The sequence below is a fragment of the Brassica napus genome, unplaced genomic scaffold (genome assembly GCF_020379485.1).
Source record: "Brassica napus cultivar Da-Ae unplaced genomic scaffold, Da-Ae ScsIHWf_1230;HRSCAF=1757, whole genome shotgun sequence".
Lineage (NCBI taxonomy): Eukaryota > Viridiplantae > Streptophyta > Magnoliopsida > Brassicales > Brassicaceae > Brassica > Brassica napus.
The window spans coordinates 14,615-27,207 of NW_026014653.1; the positions used below are offsets into that span (position 1 = coordinate 14,615).

General features: G+C 32.3%; 1 protein-coding gene across 1 annotated transcript; it reads left to right on the forward strand.

Annotated features, from left to right (window-relative positions):
• The first annotated feature begins 7,385 nt into the window (after window positions 1–7,385).
• On the forward strand, window positions 7,386–10,097 carry LOC125596564 (oil body-associated protein 2B-like). Its single transcript, XM_048771642.1, has 2 exons — window positions 7,386–7,502; window positions 9,751–10,097. The coding sequence occupies exons 1-2, from the start codon at window positions 7,394–7,396 to the stop codon at window positions 10,005–10,007; spliced, it is 366 nt and encodes a 121-aa protein (XP_048627599.1). The 5' UTR covers window positions 7,386–7,393; the 3' UTR covers window positions 10,008–10,097.
• The last annotated feature ends 2,496 nt before the right edge of the window (window positions 10,098–12,593 follow it).

Consider the following 12,593-nt stretch of genomic DNA (forward strand, 5'->3'; position numbering starts at 1 on the left):
AGCCCTAAGAAACTTACATTAACACACTATCATTTTACCATGACAAATATATAGATGTACTAGGGTCGGCCCGGGCGTAGCCCGGCATTTTTTTTTAATTTTAATTATATATTTAGTATGTTTATTTAATATATAAATTTTAGAATCTATTATAAAAAATATAAATAGCTACAGACAAATATAAAATAATTTTAAATCATTCATTGCTTTTGGCTTACACAATTTAAAAATTTTAGTATCTAATTTTTTTTGTTATTGGAAATTATATATAAGGTGAACAGCAGAATGAAAAAAAATGAATTAAACTCTAGTTATAGTATTTAATTGGTTAAATTGTAGACATGTGTTATTTCACTTAAAATAAAAAGGGTCGGTCCGCGTGTGGATTATATATTTCAATTTGTTATTTATATTATTTGTTTTATATTTTTGTTTATTACTTTTCTTATATGTTATTTGATATTTATAATATATTTTATTACAATATTAGTAGGTAAAGATAATATAAATACTCATTATTTTAAGTAAAACTAAATTATATCTCTTATTCAAAGAAATTCATAAAAAAAGTAAATAAAATGCATTATTTATTTACATGCTAAATGTCCTCAATATATTCATCTCATGTATGTTTTTTAGTGTGTTACTTCCCCACATTGGTGAAGATTTATAACTTAAAATTGTGATAAAAATTGGTAATGAATACATTTGTGAGTGACTTATATGCACAGACAATTGTTATAACTTTTATTTTAAGAAAAACTTTAAAAGTTTTGCGTTTATGAAATTTAAAGAGTTCCACTAACTCTTTCTTCCATTTTTTTTAACTTCTTCAATTATTTTATTGTTTACTCCGTATAGTTATATACTTATATATCTCATGTAGTTCTTTGTTCATGTTACTCGAACCAATACGATGGAAGCACATATATATGAATAATATTGAGATTTCTCATTTCAAATTTAAGCAAGCTATACCTTCGTTTTAGTAGTTAGCCTTTACGATACTACTTGATCAAGTAAAAGAAAATAACCAAAGTTATGATTTAGGTGACCTTTTACTTTTTTCCCAAGTCATGCCTACTGAAATTCTACAACTCTCTGTTTTCTATCCATTTTTCAGCTTCCATGTCTCTGTTAGGCATTTCTTCAAGAAAATTCAAATTTTTTATCAACTCCAATACCAGGCCTAGCTCTGTCTGTCCAATCTATTCCATTATCATAACTACAAAACAGTCACCAACCACCATATTTCTTCTTCTCAAACTATGAACCAATGTTGTAATTTCTTGTTCAATCTCAAACTATCAAGGCACATATGATGGTATAGAGAAGAAGTATGAATCTTAGTCCATGACTGCTGGTCTTCTTGCACACATCAATTAAAAAACGTGTGAAACAGATGGATTAGCAAGATTTGCGGGCTATGAACTCCAGGATGCTTAGCTTGCATAAGATCCCTCTTCTGAGGATTTTTCAGCTTCTTTGGCACTTAATTAAATACCATGTATGCATTCTACAAAAATCTTAGAATCAACATAAACTTGCATCTAAAATAAGCATTAGCAATCCTAAAACAGTCTTATTTCACTCTAGATTGATGATTCCCAATTTATCAATGGAAAGACCAGTAAACACACAAAACAAACAGTCCACAAGCATGTTCTGCCTCAGATTTAAAAATATATAAATTACTATGGAACTTAGAAAAACAGCTGAGAAATTGTACCTTGAGCATGACAATCGATGAAAGTCAAAAAGTCAAGCAATCATCCCCACAATTGCCGCTGCTACCTCTGTTATTCGAAAATTGTTGTTGACTTCGCAACTCCTTATTTTGAAAGGTGAAAATGCCACATGAGTTTAGCTGAAAATAACAAAACCTCACTAACACTATTGATAAGAAATTTTTCAATCAGGCGTACCAGAACAGATTTTATTTGGCTAGTAATGCATAAAAAATCCCATAATTAAAGACTGCCAACCTCTCTTCCGCCCCACCTGTATTTAGTTATGCAAAAATATCAACTCTGAATCGAATTTGTTATATATGAGCACAATTCTTGTTTTTTTTTCAACAGATAGCTCATCGGCTCCATCCAGCATGTTTTTGTGTAAAGACTTTAAGCTGCTTCACTAACCCGTCTGTTTTCTAATATTTCAGGTACACATAAAGAAGGATTCTAACCCTCAATTCGTGATGCTGTTGTGTAGGGGAGTACTTGCAGTAACCCATGACCTGAAAAATACAAAACACATATCTTGATGGTCAAAGCACTGCAGGAGCTTTTGCTGCAGAAAGCATATGAATAAAAAAAGTTTAGAGACTCCCTTTTGACTGAATGTATAAATCATCGATCTGGAACAAAACGTATAAGATTAAAAGAACCAAACGAAAATAATAGATAGAGTATATGTCTCTTGGAATGAAATAGATGATGCATATGCTAAAAGATGAGAACCCAATTAACTCAAAATCCATTATTATCACCACCGATGAACCTCTCGAATTTTACAGGGAAAGATTGGCTTGCATGAACGTAGATATGGGGTGAGGTTGTTGTTTTTCTTAAAAAAATACTTTGACAAATGCAAGATATTCGTTTTCCATATCCCTCTCTGATATTTATCGAGTCAAACTTAAACTTAAACTTATACACAATGAGAGTATCAGAGATATTTACCTTTGTTCCAAACTCATGACTGATATTAGGGATGTCGTCTTCTGCTATAGTTGTCAGCACTGCAACGACACGTTTCTCTGCCACAATGGCTAACACTGGCTCCGTCAAAGTAATGATCCCGAGTCGTCAGAAACCAAACTGTGATATCGAGTCGCCGGAAACCAGACTAAGAGGATTTGGAACAATCTTGTTTCACCTTAGAATAAAATGCGATTGAAACATGGAGAGCAATCAGAAGAGCTCAACGTTTTGGAGTTGACAACGAATTCATCAGAATAAATATTGAATATTAAAAGAGATTTACAATGAGCGATGCACCTACAGGGAGAAGACGGCGAGATGATATCATTACAGTAAGCGATACACCAAATCTTCGGAAACCAATTTATAGCTATGAGGAATTGTGGGGATGTGTTAAAGGTGTTAATGACGTTTAATCAATAATCTCGCAACGTTTCAGAGGATAAGAACCGAAAACGAAACAACGATGTTTAATATAGGGATTGTTCACGACAATTCGTCTAACTCAACCCTCCTGAAACTCCATTGTGGGTGAAGATCGTCAGAGATCAATAGAAGATGAACCCTAAAACTGGATATCGCTTGCGCTAAGAAAATATTAGTCTCTCTAACGGGTTTACCATTTGACTTTCGCAAAACTAAATAAGAAAGAGCTCACTAAATATTCAAGAAAAAGCCCATTTTAATTTGATTACGTTTAAATGATACGGTGTGTTTTGTTTGGCTGGACACGTGTCACAACGCCATAGCTCGACTTTCCTATGTGGAATCCTATGTGGCGCAAGAAGGAGAGATCAAAACAATACTTTATAATAGATAGGTAGATAGATTCAATAAATCTTTGCTGCTTATCGGAAAAAAACATAATTTGATACTTGTCCAAAATTTTCGCCGTACTCTATCCCGTCGTAACTACCCAACTCGGCGACGATAAAACCGTCTAATGCGTCACAATTATTAGAAAATTTTCTCACCGTCCAATTTGTTTTTTTTTTTTTTTGAAACACACCGTTCAATTTGGTTTGGTTTGTGGTTATGCTATTTAAAGTTTTGTATATATACATGTATATATTTGTAATTACGATAAAAACTGTTGTGACAAAAATGATACTGCGTTTAAAAAAAAAAAGAGCTCAGAGGTTTGGATTTTCATTTCACATTTCTAGATCTTTTAAAATGTTGAAAACAGTAAAATTTTGATAACAATACACGGTTATGTACGTGTTGTAAAATCTATATAATAAAAGTTATACTTACAATCTATATTATTAAAAGAGAAGTACCCATTTGAATATGTTATTACTTCATTAATTAAACTTTTTTTTTTTGCTTGTCTTTTTCAGTTCATTTATGAAATATCCTAAAACGAATAAAACTGCATAATTTATTATTTGCCTTTTCAGTTACATTAATGAAATATGCTTAAATGAATTTAAACTTTCTATTTTATTGTTTGTCTTTTTCAGTTACCTTAATGAAATATCATTAAATAAATTTGGACATAACGTCATTTAATCAACAAAAAAAACTCATGAGTTATCCTTACGTGCATAATTTTAATAATGGAGATTTTTAAAAACGTTCATCATTAAAATGTTACCTAAAACATGCAGTACTAATATATAACATGCATCAATAAAACTAGAATTTGACTCACACAATTGTACGGATATTATTTTCAGTTGATTAAATTTAAAAATAATTATTTATTCAAAAAATATTTAAGAATGGCTATGTTTTTAAAAATTATATGGTATTATTTTCTCATAACTCATTTGTCATTTGATAAATTGTTAGAAATAAAATTTTAGCATAATATAACTCAGTTGTCATTTGCTAAATTTATGGTTTTTATTTATATTTTTTTATTATTTAATTATAATATTTTTATTTTATATTTGAAAGATAAATGAATTTTCTTTCAAAAAATATTTTTGTAAATGTATTTTCTAAAAAATAATCAATTAAAATTGTTATTATCATTGAATATCATTATTTTTTACATAATTTGAGTTTTCGTTTACATCAAAACTTATTATATTTTAGGATAATTTTAATTTAAAATGTAATTTTCATATTTTTCAAACAAATTCTAAAAATAGTTTTTAAATATTTTGTTATAATTGTTAAAAAAAATATTGAGTTGCATTTCAAATAATAAGGTAAAGATATTAAAAATATTCTAATTAAAATATGTAAAATTTAATATAGTTTTAAGGAAATGGTCAAAAAAAATTACACATAAAATAATCATGATTTTTGTTAACTGGGCGGATCATTATTTATATGATATCGCACACGAAAGATAAATTTCTTTTTTTTTTTTAAATTATCTAATTAACTCTATACTCATTTTTTAATATTTTTTATATGATATCACACATTCGTAAAAAAAATAGATAGTTTAAGATGCAAAAAAAATATTTACTTAATGAATATAATATGAACGAATATTACAAATACATCATTTAATAAAATAAATAATTAAAAACTGAAAATTCATATCCGGGGTCTAGTTGACTCTATAACGAAAGGTTTGCTTACATTTTATTTTTGTAATAATGACTATTTCTGTACATTTAAGCGAAGTGACGGTTTTATTTGAAAAAACTATAACAACCTTGACCAGGACTTACGTATGGTTGTATGAATTTTTTCGATCTCTTCCTCTCTTTTTTATGCGAAATATTCGATCTTCATATTCAGGAGGATAATGAACTCAGTTATGGAAGCCGACAAACTTTTCTTTTAAAAGCAATATTTTCCAAAATTACTATTTAGAACTCGTCAAAAGAAGCACCAAATACGGAGTTGCTAACATTGCCAAGTGTGCAATACATTGTCCAGAGCTTGACAATCGACTAAGTGTAACTTTGTCCACAAAACGCCAACGTTAACCTCGCTATTGTTCGCCACATCTGAACTCTATAACCATTCGCCACATATAATAACTTGTTACATCCAAACCATCGTCATATTTTCCTCATGCAACATCTCTCCTGTCTTGTAAGACCATAGCACAGAACAAGGCTTTTTAGTCGTTACGCGATGGCGTCAAGTGATAAGGCTCCGGTGGCGTGTCCAGCAAGCATCGGAGAATGTAAGGAGCCAATGGGAGATCCTACGAAGACAACTACGGCGATACTAGAAAAAGGAACGGCTATGATGCAGTCTATGAAACCAATCAAGCAAATGAGTCTCCACATGTGTTCCTTCGCTTGCTATAGCCACGATCCTGGCCGTCAGATAGAGGTTCATATCTATGGTCACCGTGTAAACCAAGACTTTCTCCAATGTGCTGTGTCTACGAATCCAGTTCCTCTAAGGCTCATCTCATAGGTATACATACGGATGTTATATTGGGTTATCCAGTCCAACCCAGCCCTATAAAATATAAACTCAGTCCTATTCTAGCCCTAATCATACTTTAGCCCTAATAGTATATGCATGAAGGGCTGGGTCAGGATTGGATCAGGGTTAGTCCATTATGTAGTCTTTCAAAACATAGGCAAATAATATTAACATGTGATTTAGATAATTATAGTAATATCATCAAATAATATATAATATAATCAAACAATGTTTTGCGGTTTTGGCGGGAAAACTCGATTTCCCGGGTTTGACGGGAAAACTCGATTTCCCTGTTTTGGCGGAAAAACTCGATTTCCCTGTTTTGGCGGAAAAACTCGATTTCCCGATTTTGGCGGGAAAACTCGATTTCTCGGTTTTGGCGGGAAAACTAGATTTCTTGGTTTTGACGGGAAAACACGATTTTTCAGTTTCGGCGGGAAAACTCGATTTCCCGGTTTCGGCGGGAAAACTCGATTTGCCGATTTTGGCGAGAAAAACTAGATTTCTCGGTTTTGGCGGAAAAACACGATTTCTCGGTTTTGATGGGAAAACATGATTTCTCGGTTTTGACGGGAAAAACTCGATTTTCCGGTTTTTGGCGAAAAAACTCGATTTTCCGGTTTTGGCGGGAAAACTCGATTTCTCGGTTTTGGTGGGAAAACACGATTTCTCGGTTTTGGCGGGAAAACTTTATTTCTCCGGTTTGGCGGAAAAATTGATTTCTCGGTTTTGGCTGGAAAACTCGATTTCCTGGTTTTAGCGGAAAATACTTTTTTTTTTGCAATTTTAGTGAAATATCAAATTTTATGAATCCAGGAGGAATTTTTTTTTTTGAAGTTTTAAGCTCTGTACTAAAACATTGTTGTTTAACAAAAAAACAAAGTTATCTAGTACTGTGTAATAAGGTCAACTCTATCAAAATATTTTATTTCTTTAACCCAACCCTAAATTAGCCCTAAACACCTCAAGAGCAATGTAGTAGGGTAAGGGTTCTTAAATTATTGGATGGGCTAAGCCATCCCTAAGTCAAGCAGCCCTATATAACATCTCTAGGTACACATAAACATTGATTATACGTATAAATGTCCTTGTTGTAACGTTGAGTTTTGAAGCTTTTGCGTTAGATTATGAATTTAAGATTTATGATGTGTTTTTTATTGTATTAAATTTCTAGGGATCGAATATATAGTGTCAGAGAAGTTATTCGAATCAAAGAATCTCATTCCCATGATTATGAGGTTCTTGATTTTTCATTTTGTATACATTTCCGGTATGTTTATTTATTTTTATCAAAGAATCAAAAATGATAAAATTGTACGTATTGTTTGTAGATCCAGATGGCTCTTCTAGTAACTCCAAGGATCCAAGAGCTCGTTGCAAAGCCGGAGCTTAAAAATCTTGCCAACTCCTACGGAAAATTTTGGTGTACATGGCAGATCGATCGCGGTAAGCAACTAGTCGTTGTAAACACTACAAGAAAAAACGCTTTTCTTAGCGGACGAAAAACGCTATCTAACGATAAGATAGCGGTTTATGAAGTGTTGTATCATCGCCCGTCATAATAGGTCAGACACATTAGATAGCGGTTTTTCACACTGCTATCTTATTATTATATATTATAGCGTTTTATTGTATGCAATTAAATATTTTTTAATAGCATTTTATTTTTGCTATTATTTACACTAAAATTATTTATTTTAAAATTTATTTATTTTTAGCTATTATTTTAAAAAAGAAAAACATAATTAAAACTTTAAACTGATTTATATATTAAAATTATGTTTATTATTTAAATTTATTTATAATTAAACTGGGTTACAAAAATATGATTTACAATTTTAATAAACTAAACCTAATAACAAAACCAAAATTAATAAACTAAACCTAATAAGAAAACCTAATAACAAAATTAATCTAAACCTATCCCGCCGCACCACCACCTTCTTCGTCGTGTTCTTCCATGACCTCCGCCTCTGCATCAGTTTTCGTCACGCCTCCGCCTCTGCCTCCGTTACTCGCGCCTCCGCCTCTGCCTCTGTTAGTCGTGCTTCCGCCTCAGCATCCGCTGTCTCATCCTTCACCTCTGGCGCACTTCCATCCCGGTTCGTCACTATTTGGGTTTGTCTCCAATCCAGATTTGTGACAAAGATGCTTGTACGGTCGACATCGAAGCTCCGTGTAAGAACAACGCCGACGACGACAGCTACATCTCCCACCAATCGTTGCGCAGTAGATCTGGTGACTGGGTCTCGATCCTTACGCTAATGGTTGGAAAGGGAGAGGTTTGGCTGGGTCTGAGGGTGGAGTTGGGTTATCGGATTCGTTTGAGAATATTGTTAAGTCTGATGGTGAACCTGTAAAGGAAGAAGAATGAAAGAGATGACAAGAAAAAGAGATGAGATCTACGAGAGAGATTTTAGGCCTTTAGATCAAAAATAATCAATGGTTAAAAATTGTAATCCTTGTCATTGAAAAAGTGACCAATGAGAAGAAAGATAAGAAAACTAAAGGATTGATCTGTTAACCAATGAGAAGAGAGAATAAAAAACTAAAGGATTGATTTGTGGCCTTTGATTTAATGTTAATCAATGGCTTGGTATTCTTACAAGAAGTGTTTTTATTTTTTTTAAATTAATATTTATTTTTTGTAATTTTAATTATATATTTTGATTATTTTATATATAAAATTAAATTATTCATTTATATTATAAAGCTAATGATATAAAATTACAAAATGATTAGATTTCATTTTTATAAGCAATTTAAGTCAAATAAAATTAAGATTAACAAATTCGGTTAAAACAATTAAGATTAACAAAATGAATAGATTTCACTTTTATAAGCATTTTAAGATTTGAAGTTAAATAATAAAAAATATTATAGTTTCAAGATTTTTAGTTAGAGTTTAAGGTATGTGATTAATTTAAGGTATGATATATATAGGGTTTGAGGGTAAAGGTTTGAGGGTATTGATTTAAGATTTTAAGTTAAGATTTGAAAATAAATTTGAATTTATTTTAAGAATTAAATTTAAGTTTGAAACTTTTTTATTTAGGGTTAGATTTAAAGTTATGAGTTTAAAATAGAGGTTGAGTATAGGGTTTAGGGTTTAGAGATTTGAGATTTATTTATGAAAATATATAACTTTGAGTTAATATTTAATATTTTAGGTTAAATTTAAGATTTGACGTTAGAATATTAGAGTTTAAAGTTCGTGTTTAGAATTTAGGGTTGAAACCTCGTTTAGGGTTTCGGGATTCAAAAATCCAAATATAGCGTTTTTAATTATGTGCTATTAAAAATACGATATCATAGCGTTTTTATATACACCACTCTATCATAGCGTTTCCAAATATACAAACGCTATCTAAAACTAAAGGGTATGTCAACCATAGCAGAAAAACAAAAAACGCTATCCTCTACTGCTATCAAAACACATATTTCTTGTAGTGAAAAAAAACCATATATTATTATTTTTGATCAAAAATAAACTATATTTTCATGTAGAACAATTTTCGGCAAAGTCTAATGAAACATTCATGTTGGCTCCCAAATTTGAATGCATTAATATATATATGTTTTACGGTCCCAAATTATAAAGGAAGACTTTATAGTAAAATTTTGTAGTAATAAATATTTCAGGACAGCCTCTCTCATAGTATGAGTTTCAATTAGGGTTTTTTGTTTGTTTTAGGGGATAGATTACCACTAGGTGTACCATCATTAATGGTGTCGCCACAAGATGTGAATCTCGGGAGGATAAAACCGGAACTTGTGAAAAAGAGAGATGAAGAACATGGGATCTCGACGGAATCGTTGAAGCCGTCACGGGAAGGGATTTGCGGACCGGAGAAAAAGAATTTGGTTGCTGATTATTGGGTTCGGTTTAGGAAAGGCTTTGCGCTTGATGTCGTTGAGACAGATATGAAGAAAACATCTCCCTTCCCGTGACTTTCTCTTGTTTAGGTTTTGTTTCCTTGATGAATTTCGAGATATTATGAGTTCGTAAGCTTATGGTACGTGTTTTAATGTATGCGTTCAATATCCTCTTGTGAATAAGAAAAATTTCGTGGACCAACTATGATTTTGACTCGACGAATTATTTACTCCATTTTTTTGTTAATCTACTAATATATATTGTTCAATGAAAGAAAGCTGATTCAATAAAAACCTCTCGTAAGAGTAAAAAGGGTGTGGTCTTCATCTCTGTTTTAAGACACAATTCGATTCAGGAAACTGCATCGACTTCATTGAGGCTCTCAAGATGGGAAAGGTAGCTACTTGTCTTCCCCAGGTTGGAGGAAAAAATATCAAACTTTTTTTTGAAAAAAGTTGGTTACTTCAAATATTTTTCTGTTGGTATGTGGTATATTTGGATAGCGAGTAACCAGCTAGTTTTCGAAGGGAGACAGATCACCCCGGAAAATACAGTATCGAAAGCCATATGGAGCACAAGAGAATGGAATATGGCCTAACTGGATACTCTCATTCGGACTTAGACACATTGCTCAAACAGTTCATTGATCACTCCCAACCTGGATGAGCTAATTACTTGTTTCTCAGACGCGGCATGGAGACAAGAAAACAACATGGCAGAGTTCGGAAGTATCTTCAAGAACAAAGCGGGTGGTACTGATCACCAAGCTACTGGGGTGGAACTAAATATCGCCTCACCGCTCGTTGGGGAAGCACTGGTTCTCGATGGGCTCTCCTCACAGCTCACGCACGGAACTACTCCAAAATCTGTTTCAACACAGATTGTCAAACGCTCTTAACAGTAATCACTTCAAAGGCTCCTCCTGCTGACCTCTACGGGATCATCCAGGACATCGATCAACTATCTCTACTTTTCATCTCTGTTTCCTTTAAATATGTTGCTTGATTGTCAAATTCAGCAGCTGATCAGCTTGCTAAGACTGCATTATGTCCTGGTATTTCATCTCTTTCCTCTTCGGGAGTCTGAGCTTTTAATCAAAAGTTATGTTTTGTGTTAAAAAAAAGAGTAAAATAGATTGTTTAGGCTTCGTATAAGCCCATTAGAGCATGATTATTGAGATATTTAAGAACCGGTTCTTAATTTTTTTGGTTAAAAGTTAAGAGACGGGTTCTTATATTCCGGTAAGAACCCCACCCTAAGAACCCCCAATAATCATGATTATTAGGTATAGTAGTAGACACGGAATTTTTATAAACTGAGTAAAATATATGCATCTTGTGGGATTGTTTCTCTAGTATAAGTCTAGTTAAAGTAGTTTGGTCTCCTTGAATAAGGGTGAACTATCCAAGGATTTGAATTATTGGATTTTATATCAGAATGATAAAAAATGATTTATGAGTAAAACACTAAGGATCTAATCAGAAATGTTGTTGACATTTGTTACACTACCTACGTAAATTCTTTTCCAAAAGGTTTGAATTCAAATTAAACGATAAAAAATTTTAAGAAGGTTTCGTGAGATGAGATGATTGACGGACGACGAATGCCCTTTGCTGAAAGAGAAGACAGTGAAACTTATAATTGCAAAGAGGGCCATCGTTCAAAGCTCCATCAAAGTAAGCTTTACCCTCATGGATTTAAAACGCCAGTCTTATTTTCTCTTCACCATTAAACGGGAAGGGACAGTTTTGCATCATTGTTTCGTTTAGTCCATCACATTGACCGGTTAGGCCCCGTCCTGTCCACTTTTTGTATCCCCTAGGTTGATAGAGGAATGCTGGCTAGATAAACCCGCCACGCAACAGAGATATTAACAAACGGTTTGAGTTCATTCTACATCATATGGGTGATGGGTCACAAGAGGCAATGGAGGGTCTCTCTCTCTCTCTCTCTCCATCTCTCTATTGCACACAACAGCATATATATGTTTTATGAACTTTTATTAGTAAAGAATAATAAATTATAAACTTATAAGAAGAAATTGCAGTTATTAAAATACCATTGGTTAAACTTATGAAAATAGTTAAGTACAAAAAAATGTATTTATAATCAACTGTTAATATATTTTATTAATATATGTAAAACACAAAAACATACATCATTTAACAACATAGGAAGTAGTTTTTAAAACCCATTCCGACCATGGAAGCTTGATCGACTTGAGTTGTTAACTCTTCTGAATGACCTAATAATTTTATCTATATGTATGATGTAAAAGCATCTAGTTTTTATATTTTTACTAATCGCTTACAGTTGTCAGTCCATGTCCTAAAATATATTTTTCTCATGTCTAAGGAAAATAAAAGCTAACAAAAACTTCCAATAAACCTATCAAAAATTAATCTTCATTTACCTAACAATATCTTTTATTCAGTGGGGACTAAACGTAATCAGAGTTTTTTTTTTGTGCACCAAATTCTTTATTAATAAATCTAAGCGATTACACGATTAATAGCAACATCGTACAAACCACGATGTGCGACCAGAAAAACTATCTCTAAAACAGAAGAAACAACATAATACAAGGATAGAGACACAAACTTGTAACAGTTTGATAAGAGATTATGAGAAATATCAAAGCTGCCACTTGCAATGCAATC

Bases quoted from the DNA above. Each gene is read 5' to 3' on its own strand.
- LOC125596564 (XM_048771642.1), top strand. From the start codon at position 7,394: ATGGCTCTTCTAGTAACTCCAAGGATCCAAGAGCTCGTTGCAAAGCCG. The intron at 7,503-9,750 runs GTAAGCAACTAG...TGTTTGTTTTAG, and splicing joins TACATGGCAGATCGATCGCG to GGGATAGATTACCACTAGGT.